At 39.4% G+C, this 19,360-nt stretch overlaps 1 protein-coding gene across 1 annotated transcript; it reads left to right on the forward strand.

Moving 5' to 3' along the window:
- Positions 1-8,470: 8,470 nt before the first annotated feature.
- Positions 8,471-19,022, forward strand: LOC148891218 (cullin-3-B-like). The gene is made up of 16 exons (XM_089008093.1): positions 8,471-8,919; positions 9,898-10,095; positions 10,167-10,280; positions 10,577-10,737; positions 11,456-11,570; positions 11,997-12,225; positions 12,297-12,442; positions 13,591-13,767; positions 13,833-14,003; positions 14,073-14,180; positions 15,369-15,493; positions 15,563-15,659; positions 15,745-15,879; positions 15,961-16,147; positions 17,256-17,401; positions 18,243-19,022. The coding sequence occupies exons 1-16, from the start codon at positions 8,815-8,817 to the stop codon at positions 18,372-18,374; spliced, it is 2,346 nt and encodes a 781-aa protein (XP_088864219.1). The 5' UTR covers positions 8,471-8,814; the 3' UTR covers positions 18,375-19,022.
- Positions 19,023-19,360: the final 338 nt, after the last annotated feature.

Below are 19,360 nucleotides of genomic sequence, written 5' to 3' on the forward strand. Positions count from 1 at the left end.
AGTTCCAACCTCTGTGATCTAATAAAAAAAAAAAAATATTCATGGCGAATGGACAAAAATGAAAAATGAAACTGGCAAACAACTTCTGTTGAAGAGGTTAGGCGTCCCATTACTATCCTGCTCACAGATTTGTCAGGTGAAGAGGTTAGGCGTCCCATTACTATCATGCTCACAAATTTGTTTGCATTCTTGCAGTCAGATTGTGTCGGGAGAGGAAGTGGCTAGAGAATGAGAGCAGCTTCCACTGCACAAAAAATAAAGGTAAACAAAGTGGCTGCTTTTCAGAGAAGCAACTAAAATAAATAAATAATGATAACACCGACAGAGTGGGCAGGTTTCAACTCACCACTTTTTAGTTGGTCTTCAGTCAGAGCCTGCACCTATTTCTCCCCCCCGCGTCTCGAGAAGTATCGCAGGAATGTCGATGCAGGCCTCTGGAGGTCTCCGGAGCAAAAACACCAGCGCAAGGCCCACTCAGCAGCACTCAGCACCTGTCTATGGTTGCTCCTGCACAGAAAGAGACACAGTCAATCATATTAGACAGCATAGCAAATGAGCAATAAAGGGACGACGAGTATGGCAAGGAGCTTGCGGGTTGGATGAGGACAGAATAATAGTGACTCATCAGCCCCAGGAAAGACCACAATAAATATTTGAGCCATTTGTGCAAAATGTACAATTCACATATTTTCTTATGGTCACTCTAGAACACAGGTGTCAAAGTCAAGGCCCGCGGGCTAAATCCGGTCCGCCACATCATTTTTTTCGGCCCGCAAAAGCAAATCAAACTTGTTAAATTCCATGATGATTGCTAAAATCTGAGCCAAAATGTCTTATTTTTGGATGTCAACCACAATAAAAGTCATTATTCTTGACTTCAGATTTGAAAACCAGTTATTCATTAATTTGCTGTGTGCTCCTATATGTAATATTTGAAGGGATTTAAACATTCTAATGGGTTCCCCAAATTCATAACGGCCCTCGAGAGGAAACCATAACTACAATGTGGCCCGCGGCAAAAAATGACTTTGACACCCCTGCTCTAGAATGACTGTTAAAGGACAACCGACGTCACTTTTTTGTTTTTTTAACTGACATCAGAAAAGCGTTTTATAGCATCTAAAATACCCAAAACATGCAGTATGATATTTTTAGTCAAATGCAAAACACCAATAAAAATGACTTAAATTGTCCAAAATCTGCAAAAAATTGAGCTGCGAATTGGGCATTTTCAGAAAGTCCCGCCCCCAGTTCTTGACGTCACGCCAAGACGTCGAGCATTGCTCGTCAATCAAAACAACGGCTTCAGATTTGGAGAATATGCTTTCTTGATACACATCCAGTTATGAATATGATTCAAATAGTTCTGAAGAGGAAAACATACATGTTTGCAATCGATTAAAGAATTTATTTGTGCCATTTTGAGGCAACAATGGGGGGAAATCTCTCACCCAAAAAAAGAGGCACAAAATGGTGACCTCCTGTGGCCACCTCCGTTTCCAAATTACTTATATGGCGCTTGGACGCCCTCTTCTGGCCTTCTTGCAGCTTTTGGGTGCAACACGAGGTCCCCAGACCAAACAAGTACAGCAAAATACATTGACGTGATGGAAGGACCGCTACAATGCGTCTTTTGTACGGTCCTTTAGTGACATCACATACGGACTCATCACCAACTCAAAAACAAGACTTCCGGAGTATTCAGCGCGAGTCTTAAAACTTAAAATATAGCTATATGCGGTCGAATCTTTGTAAAATATGCTCAGTAGAAGTCATTTAAAGCTATTTTACAAATTATGGACACAACTTGTCCTGTAAGTGTCCTTGGGTTTCAGAAAAGGAAATTAGAAGTACAGGCTGTTCCAGAAAATGTTGAAAATCATGCAGATAATGTAACGAACAAATGTGAACCAAGTCGGTTTCCTGGTGAAAAAATGGATTTGTTTAACAAAATTCCAAAAGCCTATTCAAATGGGTTGGCAACTTTATAACCGATTTCAGACAGGTATGCAAAACGTCACAAGAAAAATGCCTGTAACCTCCTTTTTTTTAACCTCCCTCTTTGAAATTGCGGTGCCAGAATGAAAAAAATGCAGTTCACCATCTTTCTTTACTTTGCTTGAACATACCGTATTTTCCGGTGTATAAGGTGAACCCAAAAGTCTTGATTTTCTTTAAAAGATAACCCTGTGCCTTATACACAGGCACGCCTTATATGTGTACAATATTTTCCACACTATGGAGTGCACCTACAAGTCTTTTTTTTCAAAAGCTGACAACGCGCCTTATATATGTATTTTTTTTAAATATGTCATTCATTGAAGGTGTGCCTTACAATCCGGTGCACCTTATTTATAGAAAAGCTTAAAAATATGTAATTCATTGAAAGTGCGCTTTATAATCCGGTGCGCCATATAGTCAGGAAAATATGGTAATATTGAGCCACAACCGGTCTCAAAACTACTGTCAGCAGGTCAATTTCACACTCAATTTCCCCCTGTAGACGAAGTTGTGCGGAACTCCATCCTCTACTGTAGCGCCTTATAATGTGGAGTGCCTTATATTTGATAACTTTTATACATTTATATATTATATTTGGACAACAAACATGCAAATCAAACTTCTGCCGATGAAGGACACTGATTCGCTGTGGCGACCCCTTGAAGAGAAAATCCGAAAGACAAGACGAAGATATATTATACATTATTTTGAAAATGTTTTTCATTCATTGAAGGTGCGCCTTATACTCCTGTGCGCCTTATATATGGAAAAAGTTTGAAAATACAGACACTCCCTTACTTACGAACATTCAAGTTACGAACAACGGTAGATACAAGCATTTTTGTAGTAACATATGTATTACTCTCTCCAATTGTACATTAAGCATATATTTTTTTAAATGTTTATTTTTTTCAGTACAAACCAATACAGGTTACTTATACAAGTCTTAAAAATAAATCTTATATAAGCCTTAAATACACATTCCATACAAAATATAGCACTGAATCAACTTACGAACAAATTCACTTTACGAACGACCGTTTGGAACGTATCTCGTTTGTAAGTTGGGGTGCATAAGTACACCATTTATTGGAGGTGTGTCTTATACTCCAGTGCGCCTTTTACACCGGAAAATACGGTATTGTGAAACACAATATCCATTGCTGGCTTATTTTACAGTGTAACAATTCAATTTGGTTCAGTTCACTGGGTTCATGATTAAATTCCATGACATAGTTCAGTGTGTGTTTGTGTTTATTTATTTGATAAAATTGATTCACATTTCAATGCTGCATTAATGGCATAGTTTTCTTTCTACTCATAACGGCAAGGCAAGTTCTCAACAAGGTTTCTCGGCTCCTCATCTCATGAGACTTACCAAGCAGGGCATCAGAGGCTGAGAGCATCGCCCGCTCGCCCGCTCCTCCTCTTGTGCTGCAGGGATGCTGGGACTCAGGGAATTGGAAGTCAATGAAACCATGCCTAATTTAGTCTTCGCTTCTTCCTTGAGCTGCCAGGAATCAAGAGTGAGACTTCTTCCCTTTTAGGGCTCCCAGGACGCTGTGATCGGAGAGTGCACGCCTGCGTTACGATTTACGCTAAGGAGTGGTGGATGAGAAAAAGACGACAGTCATAAATGTGATGATTCTCTCGCTGTTGGCTGGGTCAATGTCACAAAGTGTAACAGCATACCTAGCGATTAACTTTTCAACTTACAAGCATTTTATCAACTCATTAAATGGTTTTGCAAGGGAAAAGACTAGCATTTGGCAGTCATGTGCCACAATAATTAGCTTAGATAAATAACCATACTCAATATTTGAAATAACACCTTTAAACAGACTCCCACACTATGTCACGTTATCACATCTTGAAAAACCAATGTCCAAGATGTTTCGTCCAAGATGGCGCCCAAGTAGGCAGCCGTCAGCAAGTGATATCACAAGCTTTGCTTTTTTTGTTGTTGTTTTTGTGTTTTTTTTTCTTTTGTCACTTTCTGTCAGAGCACCGATGCGTATGTGGTATTGCCGCGGCTTGGAATTGAAGTGGATTTACATGGGACCCCTGAAGGGGGTTTGTGTTTGCTTTCGACATTTAGTTTGTAGCAGACATGCACATTTCATCATGACGTCCCTGATCCACTGGTGAAAAGGATGCTTTGATCATCTCCTCTTTCATCTAGAATGGCTTCATGTAACAAAGAGGGTGCAGAAAGTGCTTAAAATTGAATGACTGTCTGTGTCTTTTGTGTTGTGTCACATTATTTGTTTTTTTTTGTTTTGACTTCAAGATGGCAGCGCGAGAGTGGCTGCCGTTACAGCAGCTCTGTATTTTGTTTTTCTATTTCTTCCTTTCCTTTCCTCTTCCTTTCATATTTTTTTTCTTCTATGAAATGTAAATTTCCCCACTGTGAGACTAATAAAGGCTAATCCAATCCAAAAGTAAAAGAAGCTGTGAGCTGAAGTCTTTAAAAAAAAAAAATCACAATCTATATTTTTATAATTCGTGGTTGGCGGCATGGTGGGCGGCATTTACCGAGCAGTGTAGAGGTCCAGGGTAGGATGTTGGACTCTGGCCTTCTTGTGTGGGGTTTGCATTTTTTTTTTCGGATACTCCAGCTTCTTCCCATATTCCTAAAACATGGTAAGCATGAAATTAATACAATGGACTGGAAAAAACAAAACATAATGAAAGCAACTTTGCCCTTTTTCCTTCCAACCGCTGATGCATTAATAACAGCTAATATGCACATTGTATGATCATTTCTGAGAGCAAATCTACTTTTCGCATTTGCGTCCAAGTACAGTCATACCTCGGTTTTCGACCACAATCCGTTTCAGAAACCTTGTTTATTCAAAAACCGAAACAGCACTTTCCATTAAAATCAATGTAAAAAATCTTATTACGTTCAATGTCTAGAAAACAACTTTTTAACTATTTCACAGCATAAACCGGATACAAACTTAATAGAGCAGGTCATGTGTAAAATTGTATTAAAACAAACTGTTTTATTTTCACCAATTTTAAACATCAACATTAACATATGTACATAAAAATATCTCTGTCTGCCAATGGGCGTGTTGGCACCTATCCCAGCTGTCTTTGGGCAGTAAGCGGGGGACATCCTGAACTTGTTGCTCGCCAATCATAGGGCACACTAACTTTTCAAACCACCCTCTGCTTGCTTTAAAATCATACTATTCAGGAGATCTTAACCAAATATGTCTGCATTTTCGCAAAAATAAAACAACAACAATATTAATGCGTCGGTCACAATGAGGAAGACGTTACGTCGAGTGATACATTCAGGTGCACTCAGTTTGGTTGAAAACCGAAATTCGGTTGTATACCGGGGCATACAAAATATGACATTTTCGGTTGAAAACCGAATGGGATGAGAACCGAGACGTTCGAAAACCGAGGTTTGACTGTACAGAATAAAGAAGGAACTGACGTGAACAAAATGCCATTAAGTTATCTTGACCCATCGTAAGATTGCCAAAACCGAGGGGGACGACATCAAATAAGTGAGGTAACCTAGCGACCAGTTAGCTCAACATGTCCCTTGTAATTCTAAAACTCGGCAAAATGAGTGCGAGATATTATTGCACTGCCTCAGCTAAACGCAGGATCCGAGCTGTAAAAAAACAGCTCCCTGGCTCAAGCACACGTCTGTGGCGAAAAAAAAAAAAAAAAGTTAACACAAGTTCTCTATTTGTTCTCTCCTGGATCTTTCTGCTTCAAGAGAGACCGAGGGAGGCGAAATTTGGTTTTATGGAGTGCTGTAACAAGAGAGTAGATAGCGACCCAAAAGGGAATCAAGTGGAGCCTATGATTACTGAGTCATAATGAGCGTTGTGGGATGGGACTATATTATTAAACACTGTAGGAAAACCTATCGTTCTATATGTGAAACACGAGGACGAGTAACATGAGGTTAAAAAGTCGGCTAAAACAGCGCTATATGCCTTTAAGATGCAAAACACCATTATTAGCACTTCTCTTGTAACTTGAAGAGTAGAGGCTCTTTTTATTACTACTACTGAAATGGCGTGTGAGTCTGCAAAACAGCTCAGCCTTAGGGCTTGGGGGGGTGTCTTATATTTAGATTTTATGGCCAATATCGAGTTCTAACCCAAGATGTTTTCAACACGGGTGATTAAAGATGTCATGTCCACCGGGCCAGAAGTTATGATAGCAATTTTGGGCATCCCACGTCGGGACCTTGGTACACACGGTCAAACTGATTCTCTGGGTCAGTAAATGGTGGGAAAAGGGCTTGTAAAGAAGACAAAGTAACACGACAGACAGGCCATCTTGAAAGTCATCTAATCGGTTTCAAATTAGCGCATGGCTTGGAATAAACCTGTGGTTGACAAGCGTTTTATTTACTTAGTGCCACCATAAAAACACATACTCACCTATAAATATGGGCATCATTATTTTAATTCTGGATTAAAATGTCAACGTTGTGGCATTCAAAAACATTTGCCTTAAAAAGGCAATTTTGTCAATGGATGCTACAGCTTCGTATATACTTTGAAAACTTAGCTTGGAGCAGACATGCACATTCCACGATGACGTCTCTGATCCACTGGTGAAAAGGAGGCTTTCATACTCATCTTTCATTACGTGACTGACTGTAAAGTGTCCTTGAGTTTTGAAAGGAGCTTATAAATGAAATGTATTATTATTATTATTATTATTATTATTATTATTATTATTATTATTATTATTATTATTATTATTAATAATAATAATCTAGAAATGCTTCACGTAAAAAAGTGTTTATTTGTAGTCACACATCAGAGTACATGGAAAAAGTCGTAAAGATTGCACAACTGTCCATGTTTTTATGTTCCAGTTGTGTTTATTATTTTTCTTTGTGTTGACTATTATGTGAAGCGCTTTGTTACAACTGTGACTGCTGTGAAAGCGCTATATAAATTAAGATTTATTGTATTGTTAAAAAGAAGGGATAGGCTAGGATAGATCGCGACCGTTGGCTTAAGTAGCACATGATCTACATGGGCCTGTGATACAAAAAAAAAGTACATTCAATTATTGGTTAACATCATATTATCTGTCAGACATACTAAGGACAAAAAGTATTGCTTTAGATGCTCAGAAGAGATTGTATGTGACAATCCTCCTCCCAATTGGGATTCCAATAGCCAACATTCCCCTGTTTCAAGGTCGACAGCAGAAGCAAATTAAATTACTTGGCCTGTTTCGTGCCGCTGGCGCCAAGTCAACAGCAACTTGGCTGAGGAGTGCAGGATTTTAAGGGTATCAGTGTTTTTGTCCTGGCCCCCGTGCTGTCTATTTGCAGTACATCGATGAAAAAAAAGGTGTATCGAATTCGGCTTTGGCAATCACCTGGCAAAGTAGGATAAGATGGGGAGTAAGAAGAGAATTTTATGAACTGTTTTCCTAGTGATTTTAAATGTACTTTAAGTCTGTGACAGGTTGAAAAAAAATCTATATGGTATTTCTGAAACTTGTAGGGTGGCTCCGAAATGCATCACTGTGATAAACAGTTCTCTGCGATTTGCATACCACCCAAGTGGGTGTAAAGACAACGTGCATACGCTCAGAAAATAGAGAATTATCTCACACACTGCAGAGTCTTTTGGAATGTCTGTGAACATGTTGCATGGCTGCCTCGACTGAGAAAAGTTTCTCTATGTGGCTAGCTATCAGCACTCAAACACACTATGATGTGGCTAGAAGAAATTAAATGCCACTGCACAAGCAACCAGCTACATTACTACTGCAACGTCATTATGGGACCTATAGGAGCAGACATTGCTATTCATACAGTCATTATTTCAAAACAGCTAAATATCTCTGGATTTGGTGGATGTCATTAAACTAAAAATATGGAATGCAATCCCACCAACCACAGACATTAAACAGCAACAACTGCATTGCAAAGGTTTAGACAAATAATACAGCTGGGTAGATAAACTGTTTAGATTATTTACTGCGTATTGGTGGAATGTTGATGAGAACGGTCAGTTAGTGTTTAAAGTGTAAGAACATTAAACAACAGGAAGAGCCTCGGGCAAAGTGTTTTACATGTACAGTGTAGTAAAATTAGCAACCAATGCAGGAAACCACCTAATCTCAAAGCTCGTTGACAACCAACTTTTTTTAAATACAAATGTTATCTGAAGGTGTCAAAGTCAAAGGTGCTCACAATCACTAAAGTAAACCCCAGTGCTTATTTAACTTCAAAATATTTTGTATTTTATTCCACCAATACTTCATGGGCATAATACATTGACTCTATTTTGTGTGCACGCGGTGTCTAATTCGTGGCATCAAGTGATATTGTTGTGGGCACGTTAAATACAGGTTGAGGCCACAAATTTATGGTCTTATAACCGAGGCTTTTGAGTTTTAACAGTTGGTCGAAATATCTTCGAAACAACAAAATACTTACCGGATGTTCGTAGTTTTTTTTTGCCTCACGCGACATCAATGTATTGTTCACCTGACGCTTGGTACCGTTGTGCAGAATCTCGCGAGACATTAATTTCCTTACGTTATAACTCGGGTCTGTGTGTAACATAATTAGATGGGGGTGCGAACAATTCACGTATTATATTTCTCGAGAACGATTTTTCTGTATTGGCTAACGATAGGCGACATATTTTTAACATGACCACCACTCCCAAAAGGGCGCGCTAGCTACGACATTATTTTCGACAAGGCTAGCTTGTGGCGTCATAATGTCGTTTGTAACAAGGGCAAAATATTCGGCCAGCCCGCGTCATTATACAAAGCTCTCCCCCCCAAACGCTTCTCATGCGGTCTCTTATTATTTGGGAGCGTCACCCACCCATGAGAATCATGGCCAATCTCAATGGAGAAACCAAGAAAGATGGCAAAATGAGGATACGCGCCTTCCTTGTAAGTATGTGACTTCCACTGTTCACAACAGTTGGAAAAAAAACATTGCAAGCAGGTTCCACATTGGCATGTGAAAAAGAATAACAGGACCAACGCCATGCCGACCACATTCGTGAGTTATCGCCTACGACAAAAGACAAACTGGACTACACAATGAATTTGACTCGCATATGAAAAGTTGAAGAAAACTAAAAAGAAACTGCAATACGAGTGCTGTGCAATCAATATATTGAAACACTATACTATAGCATGCTAACAATATACCGAGCATGTATAAACTGCAACGACCATTTTGAACGAGTCCAAAATCAGCATATAGCGGATAAGTATTACCCGAGTTTATTTTTTCACGTGATACACGGTGTTTACAAAATGGAAATCCATCACAATGCGCACACAATCCTTAGCTCTGACACCCAGTCGTGCGCTTTGAGAGAGAGAGAACTTTCAAATTCACCTGTTTGTAAAATGATTTACTACAAACATTGTGTCAATGTTGTAGGTTTATTTCAGCAACCGGTATCAAATATACAGGAAAAGATGCCTGATGAAACATAATGACTTTTGGGTGACATTTTTGTTTGTGGCATGACACACACCCACTTTACCGAATCAACAAACATTTAAAAAATCGAACGGGGAAAGTGCGATCAGAGAGAAATGTTTTATTTTGGTATTGAATTTCCTGAACACGCATTAAATATGGAAAATAATTTTAAATGATCATGTTCTTTATCATTATCAATATACTTTAATGTAAAATGGCGGACTGGTCGCAAGGGCTTCTCATTGATTGTGAATGTAAAATTGTGATACATTTAGCACGTTTTAACATTTTCTTCATTGAACTGAAGCTGCGGTACTTCCTTATCAAATCCCGTGGCTCCCTCTAGTGGACACGAAACAAGATAAACTAATGGTTAACCACATTGTATCATACCGTATGTCACAGCAGTGCCTTTCACTGACCCATTATAGATGAATATGGATGACAAATATGTGGAGAACATCTGGGCCCTGCTAAAAAATGCCCTCCAGGAGATCCAGAGGAAAAACAAGAGTGGGCTGATGTTCGAGGAACTATACAGGAATGCCTACACCATGGTTCTGCACAAACATGGGGAGAAGCTCTACATAGGCCTGAGAGAAGTTGTCACAGACCATCTCATCAACAAAGTAAAGAAATGCACCCATGACAATTTGCGTATGCACCAGCTCATGACTAATAGACTCCATCCCTTTTCAAGGTACGCCAGGATGTCCTCAAATGTCTAAATAACAAATTTCTGCAAGTCCTAAATCAAGAGTGGAATGATCATCAAACTGCCACCATCTTGATCAGAGACATCCTCATGTACATGGTAAGGAAGCAGCGTAATACAGTCCTTTTTAAGCACCCTAGCAGAGGTGGTGTTTTTATGATGCTTTTATCTGATTAGTATGTTTTTATTCTTCTAGTACTTTGGCAAAAAGATGTTTTATTTATTGATAACTTGGCCAACCTTGAAGTGTTTTTTATTTTGGGGTCAATAACTATCTTGTCATTTGTGAACTATTACTTTAGACATTTCTCACTGTGTAAAATTACAAAAGGGCAGACATGAGTCATTTTCCACAGCAGAATTTTCATTGAATTGAATTTTCACTGGGATTCCAGGACCGAGTTTATGTTGAGCAAAACAGCGTGGAGAATGTGTACAACCTCAGCGTGGTCGAATTCAGAGACCAGGTGGTTCACTACAACTGCATTCGAGAACATCTTTGCCAGACGTTACTGGACATGATTAAACGGGAGAGGAGGGGAGAAATCGTAGACAGGTATGGAACAATATTTATGATCAATCCTTTGAGTGGAACCCCCGACAACTCCATAGTATGAGCAGTAACACAAGCTAGCAAAACTCAATGTTGTTGGACTCATACCAGTCAAAACAAGGTGGTTGGCAATATTACAAATAATGGCGTCTGCCCTTACAAAATGGTGACTAATCTTATGTTTCATATAGCATAAGTAAAATGAAACAAAAACAATTAATAAAAAATACATATTATGAATTTATTGGTATAAAGCCTGGTTTAATCATGAATTCTAAAATTTAAGAATGGCTGTTGTAATTTTATGTGATCAGCAACATTTGCAGGCAAGTTGTGTTCTGCAACAAATTGGCAGAACAAAATCTCAGTTTTCGTCACAGAATCCGATTTTGTTTAGAGGCTAAATTTGTTCATTTATGGGCTTGTAGCTTTTCACGCTAATTGCAACGCGAGATTCTCGCGATTAAACCTGCTACGGACCAATTCGGTGCCTTGTCTCGTTGACGTAACGGTGACAAAATAAAAATGAGGAAAAAAACCCGTCATGAATGGAAAATGTACTGATTTTTAATGTACGCCGTACTCATTTAAAAATCAGTGCTAACTTGTACAAATGACGCCAAAACCGTATTTCTACAAAGTATCGATAAAATTAAGGATATAAAATCGCTCCAAATATGCTCTGAGTACTTATTATTGACTGGAAATATTAAAATTGCAGGGGGTCCATCAGAAACGCCTGCCAGATGCTGATGGTTCTCGGCCTGGATAGCAGGATCGTATACGAGGAAGACTTTGAGCGTCCCTTTTTAGAAATGTCAGCTGAATTCTACCAGGTGAGTCCCTTCCGGGGGTCTGTCATCTTGAGAGTATCCGGTGTCTATAGAGCACAGGTGTCAAAGTCAAGGCCCGCGGGCCAAATCCGGCCCACCACATCATTTTGTCTGGCCCGCGGAAGCAAATCAAACTTGTTAAATTCCATGATGATTGCTAAAATCTGAGCCAAAATTTCATATTTTTGGATGTTAACCACAATAAAAGTCATTATTCTTGACTTCAGATTTGAAAACGAGTTATTCATTAATTTGCTGTGTGCTCTATATGTAATATTTGAAGGGATTTAAACATTCTAATGGGTTCCCCAAATTCATAACGGCCCTCAAGAGGAAACCATAACTACAATGTGGCCCGCGGCAAAAAATGACTTTGACACCCCTGCTATAGAGTAAAACCCCCTTTGCCCCCCATATCGGCCTGCTTAGATGGAAAGCCAAAGGTTTCTCGCCGAAAACAGCACTAGCTTGTACATTAAAAGGGTGGAGGCCAGAATCCAAGAGGAAATCGAACGAGCCAAACATTGTTTGGACAAATCGACAGAGGATTCCATTGTCAAGGTGGTGGAAAGGGAGCTGATAACAAAACACATGAGAACCATAGTGGAGATGGAGAACTCGGGCATGGTCTACATGCTACAGAATCACATAACGGAAGGTAGAGTTATGTCACTTTGCAAATATTTCTCAGTGTCAACTTTTACAATCATTATCTTTCGCCCTCTGCAGACCTTTTGTGCATGTACAAGATGTTCAGCCTTGTCCCCAATGGCCTACAAACAATGTGCGATTGTATGAGCTTGTATTTGAGAGAACAAGGCAGAGCTCTAGTGTCAGAAGAAGGAGAGGGCAAAAATCCAGTCATTTATATTCAGGTAAACCAATTGGGGAAGCAAATGCCATATTTTGAATGACTGGAAACTATCTTTGGACACACCAATGCCTATTTTTTTTTCAATTTATTTCAACTTATTCACTGCCAGACCTGTGCAAAAATGTGTTTACTCCAGTGCCAGGGTTTTTGTCATTTTCACTCAAATTGCAGGACCAACAAAATATTGAGTTTTAGGACTACATAAAGTCAAAGTCAGCCTTACTGTCAAATATGCTAATATGCATGACACAGATGAAATTACTGTCCTCGGACCCAGCGTGCAAGGCACTTATAATGACTTTAACAAACATAATAAACACGAAAATGCCAATTTGCCGGGAAAGAGCGTCAATACAGCGTTACATACCTAAGACTCTTCTTTTATCAGAAAAAAAGTTGATTCCCAAGTTACTATATCCCTCCGTAAGGAAAACCAAAACCCGAACAAATTTGAAAATGTCTGTCTTCATTTACCCATGTTACATTGCAGTATTTACATCTAAGATCGGGGATGGTTGCAGTGAGGAGTGTCAGAACAGGAGTAAAACTCTAGGAAACATTAAAAACAGTCAGCAAACAAATACATGTACATTCTCGTTTTTTTTTTTTTAAGAAACAATTGAATAAGTCTGCGGAGGGTAGTGACAATTCATTGCAGCAAACTGCTGTTAATGATTCGAATTTAGTGGATAATGGGAATGATTTCAGAGCTTTTGCAAAGAAATGTGTTTAAGTAGTCAGTAGTAAGAAATTTTGTGCTAAGTCCCTTTTCTGTCCTATCTGTAGAATATCAAAAGCACAGGATCGATTGCGGACTAACTAAATGAAATGGAAAATGTTAATTTTATGTATGAATAAATTGTTTGACTCTAATTAAAATTGTTCATATATTAGAAAACATTTTACTTAAATATTGCGCTCCAATAAATGTATTTTGATTTATTTCAATCAGTTTTGAAAACGTCAGCAATCGAGTTCAATCGGGCACCATCTATTTTAGAATTCGGCCCCGTTTTGAGACACAAAGGGGGCCAACTGCCAACATTTCCCAGATGCATCCCTGCATATCAGTTTGGCCCGTGAAAATCCAAAACACGATGTTGTAAAATATAGCCTTCAAATAATATTGTGCTGTTGCCTCCTTAACAGGGCATGCTTAACCTGAAGATGGTGTTTGACCATTTCCTCCAAGAATCTTTCAACAATGACAAACTTTTCAAACAAACCATTGCAGGAGACTTTGAATATTTCCTCAACCTCAACTCGCGCTCGCCGGAGTACCTGTCGCTCTTTATCGACGATAAACTGAAGAAAGGAGTTCGAGGGGTATGCCGATCAAAGCATTGCACATCCTTTCAAACGCTCTGACATTAATTATTTCCCTTATTCAGTTGTCAGAACAGGAGGTGGAGTTAATTCTGGACAAGACCATGGTTTTGTTCAGGTTTCTACAAGAGAAGGATGTGTTTGAAAGATACTACAAGCAGCATCTGGGTCGGAGACTGCTGAGTAACAAGAGCGTCTCAGACGATTTAGAGAAGAGCATGATCTCCAAGCTCAAAGTAAGACCAGTTCGGTTTTCTGAACGTCACTCGTCCGCTCGTTCGGCTCATCGTCTTGGCTCTCTGCAGACGGAATGTGGCTGTCAGTTCACCTCAAAACTGGAGGGAATGTTTCGAGATATGACCATCTCCAATACGACCATGGATGAGTTTAGGCGACACGTACATGTCACATCGGTAAGAACCTCAAACTGAGGTTGCGGTGTGTGCTGTTTTAAACTTTCGCTTTTCCAAATGTTTATTTTTTATTTTTTGGGGAGTAAAGGCTAAAATGGAAAATGGATTTCGGGAGAGGCTTATAAGGCTAAAATGCATCTGCGCAATACAAAAAATAAGTACTGTTATACCTCAGCTCACGAACTTAATTGGTTCCCAGAAAGTTTGTGTAAGGTGAAAAGTTCGTCTGCTGGACATTTATTTCCCATAAGAAACTATTAAAAATGAGAATAATCCTTTCCCAGATCCCCATAAATTTTATGGGGTGTCAAAGTCATTTTTTGCCGCGGGCCACATTGTAGTTATGGTTTCCTCTCGAGGGCCGTTATGAATTTGGGGAACCCATTAGAATGTTTAAATCCCTTCAAATATTACATATAGAGCACACAGCAAATTAATGAATAACTCGTTTTCAAATCTGAAGTCAAGAATAATGACTTTTATTGTGGTTAACATCCAAAAATATGACATTTTGGCTCAGATTTTAGCAATCATCATGGAATTTAACAAGTTTGATTTGCTTTCGCGGACCGAAAAAAAATGATGTGGCGGGCCGGATTTGGCCCGCAGGCCTTGACTTTGACACCTGTGCCATAAAACATAATTTTCTAACAAGTAAACCTTAGAACTACACAAAATATATCTTATTTTATGTATAATAAATGTGATATTGTATTATAATTAAAGAAATAAACTATACAATATAATAAAGTCATTTTATTTACCTTTATGATGCCGTTGATGTAGTTGCCTCTTTATAATATCCGAGTGAAGTTTCCGTGCTTTCTCGACGATAATACCCTCACTCACACTGTACCCCGCTCGCTGCTTTTCATTAATCCAAACCAACAGAGGTTTTTCAACCTCTTTTATAGCCTGATACTGTTGCTTAGACCACACAGAAACACCCATAGCCACACGTAGCAATGGTCGACTTAGCATACTGGTACTGTGATGCTAAGTCACACAAACGCATACCTCGTTCGTGTTTTTCGATGATCATCTTCTGCTCGATTTGGTCTTGACTTTGACACCTGTCCTTTACATGATTCAGGTTTAGTTATTGAAATACAATGTCATTGTGAGTCTTATCCGGTATTTTATCGCGACTCCCATTAATATGTGCAAATGGAACCCTTTCTGTCTCAGGCTTCTTTATGTGGTGTGGACCTGACCGTCCGAGTCCTCACAACTGGTTACTGGCCAACGCAGTCGGCGACACCCAGATGCACAATCCCTATATCCCCCCAGAACGCTTTTGAGGTGTTTAAGAGGTAGTAGTTGTTTCACTGACATTTTTGCCAGCTCTTCGTCCTTCTTGATGAGATGCTTCTCTTTGATAGGTTTTACCTCGCCAAACACAGTGGGAGGCAGCTGACGCTACAGCATCACATGGGTGGGGCGGACCTAATTGCTACCTTCTACGGCGCTTTGAAAAAAGTGAGCGTCCAATGCAACTTTGTAGATTGTTGGGAGGATTTTTCTCAGGCGGAGGTATGAACATTGTTTTGTAACCCGTGTCCAGGATGACGGTTCCGATGTCAACTTGGGGGGTGCCCAAGCGAGCGGCTCCAACTCCCGTAAGACCATTCTGCAGGTGTCCACTTTCCAGATGACCATCCTTATGCTGTTCAACCACAGAGAATGCTACACTTTTGAGGTTGGTTGCATCTCAAGTTTCATCTTGTACCTGCGATCAAGACTATGAAGTCATATTCGAATTGCATTTTTTTTTCTGAAGGAGATCCATAATGAGACAGACATTCCCAGATGGGAGTTGGTGCGGGCACTGCAATCTTTAGCCTGTGGGAAGCCCACCCAGAGAGTTCTTACCAAAGAGCCAAAGTCCAAGGAGATTGAAAACGGACATTTATTTACAGTCAATGACCAGTTTACCGCCAAAGTGCACAGAGTCAAAATACAGACAGGTGTGTGCATAAAAAGACACCGTCGCTGCTGTTTGGAAGCGATGATTCACAACTTGTGGGCCGAGACCCCAAAATGGGTTGCGGAATCGTTCTCGGGTGGGACTTTGAAAAGAACTCGCAAATAAATCGCAGGTGGTCTCGGTTTATGACGCTACCAATTGCTGGAGGTTTATGTCACCGCCACAGGACCAGTATGCTAATCGATTAGCGCTGTCACTTAAAGGACAACCGACGTCTCCGGACAAGTTGTGTCCATAATTTGTGAAATGGCTTCAAATGACTTGTACTGAGCGTATTTAAATAAGATTCCACCGCATATAGCTATATTTTACGTTTTAAAACTCGCGCTGAATATTCAGGAAGTCTTGTTTTTGAGTTGGTGACGTACGTGACGTCACTAAAGGAACGCCCCTGACTGAAAAAAAAAGACGCATTGTATTGGTCCTTCCATCACGTCAATGTATTTTGCTGTATTTGTTTGGTCTGGGGACCTTGTGTTGCACCCAAAAGCCGCCAGAAGAGGGCGTCCAAGCTCCATATAGGGAATTTATAAGCCTGTGGAAACGGAGGTGGCCACAGGAGGTCGCCATTTTGTGCCTCTTTTTTTGGGTGAGACATTTCCCCCCAATGTTGCCTCAAAATGGCACAAATAAATTCTTTAATCAATTGCAAACACGTATGCTTTCCTCTTCAGAACTATTTGAATCATATTCATAACTGGATGTGTAACAAAAACCATATTCTCCAAAGCAATCTGAAGCCATTGTTTTGATTCACTAGCAATGCAAGATGTCTCGTCGTGATGTCACGAACTGGGGGTGGGACTTTCTGAAAATGCCCAATTCGCAGCTCAATTTTTTGCAGATTTTGGACACTTTAAGTCATTTTTATTGGTATTTTGCATTTGACTAAAAATATCATACTGCGTGTTTTGGGTATTTTAGATGCTAAAAACATTTTTCTTATGTCAGTTAAAAAACAAAAAAGTGACGTCGGTTGTCCTTTAATTCCTACTTTTACTTTCAATATTGTAATTTGAATTTAAAAATAGGTCCTTCCTAACATGGAAGCAGACAACTCATCAACTTGTACCCTGTGTGCTTCCTAGTGGCTGCCAAACAAGGGGAGTCCGACCCGGAGAGGAAAGAGACACAGCAGAAAGTGGATGACGACCGAAAAGTGATGATCGAAGCCGCCATCGTACGCATCATGAAGTCCAGGAAGAAGATACAGCACAATGTCCTGGTGGCCGAGGTGAGAATATATATATATATATATATATATATATATATATATATATATATATATATATATATATATATATATATATATATATATATATATATATAGTGATACCTCAGCTTACGAACTTAATTGGTTCCCAGAAAGTGTGTAAGGCGAAAAGTTCGTCTGCCAAACATTTATTTCCCATAAGAAACCATTAAAAATGAGAATAATCCGTTCCCAGGTCCCTATAAAACATACTTTTCTACTAAATAAGCCTTAAAACTACACAAAATATACCTTATTTTACGTATAGTAAATCTGCTATTGTATTTTAATTAAAGAAATAAATCTAATAGTAGTTGCCTCTTGATGATATCCGAGTGAAGTTTCTGTGCTTTCTCGGCAATAATACCCTCACTCACAATGTCCCGTGCTAGCTGCTTTTCATTAATCCTAATCAACAGACGTTTTTCAACCTCTTGTATTATCTGAGACCGTGCTTAGACAACACAAACACACTTAGCCACACTTAGCAATGGTTGACTGAGCATACTGGTACTGGGCCACTTGCTTTTTCGGTGATCTCCTTCTGCATAATAGCAAAGGTATTCCACTTGATAGCAAACCACGTCTGCACTCAAGGGTGGTGTGGAAAACTCGTCCGCCATCCACCGTGCCGCTGTGTGGTTTGGTTTGTCTGCCGAAAACTAGTTTGTATGCCAAGATTATATTCTCGCGAATTTAATGTTGGTCAGGCGAAAAGTTCGTAAGCAAAAGCCTTCGTAAGCCGTTGTATCACTGTATATTTTTTTACTCCTTGGCATTGACAACTCAAAATTGCCGCCATCATCATGTCACTTGTGCTCAGGTGACTCAGCAGCTGCAGGCGCGCTTCATCCCCAGCCCCGTGGTCATCAAAAAACGTATCGAAGGACTTATAGAAAGGGAATACTTAGCAAGAACTCCGGAGGACCGGAATATGTACACCTACATCGCATAGAAAGGGGCTATGGAGTGGGGGGGAAGATGGACGTATGCAAATGGAAAAAGATCTGCACGGATGATCCGTCATCATATCCTCAGAACGTGTCTTCCTGCGAGGAAGGGAGATACTTTTATTGCAACCCCACCCCAAAGATGAGAAACCAATCCCGTTGTGAAAATGTGAATCTACACCTTATTTTTCTTGTTTTAATATCAATACAGAGGGTTGTATCAGGAAGGGCATCTGATGTAAAAGCTTGGCCAAAACAACCATGTGAATCAAACCTCTGAAGATGGAGGACGCTGATTCGCCCTGGAGGGAATAGCCGAAAGGAAAAGAAGAATACTAGAAGAAAATGTTTTTAAGAACTTGTTTGCTATAAAAAAAAAAGTCTATAAAGCTTCAATTACTCATAACTGGAATACATTGAAAAACTGTAATTTTAATTTTCTATCATTGTATTTTGTTAATAGAAAAAAATAAGCTTTATGCTCATCGGGAAAATATTTGATAATCCAGGAAGTACTTTTTTTTTTTAAATTGCATTGGAATAATTAAAATATAAAATGGTATTTCATGCTTTGAGTCACATGTTAGCTTTTTTTTCCAAATTGGGGTTTTGGTCATGTCTTTGTGGAATTTGTTCACGTGCATTTTCTCCAGGTATTTTGATTACCTCCCACCCAAACGTACTGCCAATTGATGACACCTGGAAAAGATCAATGTATGAGTCTTTAAGGTACAGTATTGCCGTACTTCAACTCATTCACTGCCAGACAAGGTGCAAAATGTGTCCACTCCAATGCCAGGGTTTTTGTCATTTTCATTCAAAATGCAGGAATACACACATAATATTGAGTTTTAGGACTACATAAACATTCAGTGAAGCATAAGAAACCTTAGACTCTTCTTTCATCAGAAAATAAGTTAATTCCTAAGTTATATGGGTCTGGAGTTATCTGAGATTGAAATGGTGTCTGTACAAAATACAATATGTATGT

This window comes from Hippocampus bargibanti, linkage group LG11 (genome assembly GCF_051943395.1).
Source record: "Hippocampus bargibanti isolate YZ-2025 linkage group LG11, ASM5194339v1, whole genome shotgun sequence".
Taxonomy (NCBI): Eukaryota; Metazoa; Chordata; class Actinopteri; order Syngnathiformes; family Syngnathidae; genus Hippocampus; species Hippocampus bargibanti.

What these genes read in the sequence shown, in the direction of transcription:
- LOC148891218 (XM_089008093.1), top strand. Translation starts at nt 8,815, where the DNA reads ATGCGGTCTCTTATTATTTGGGAGCGTCACCCACCCATGAGAATCATG. An exon ending in GAGACATCCTCATGTACATG is followed by an intron (nt 10,281 to 10,576) that starts GTAAGGAAGCAG and finishes CTGGGATTCCAG; the next exon opens with GACCGAGTTTATGTTGAGCA. An exon ending in GACACGTACATGTCACATCG is followed by an intron (nt 14,181 to 15,368) that starts GTAAGAACCTCA and finishes TTTCTGTCTCAG; the next exon opens with GCTTCTTTATGTGGTGTGGA.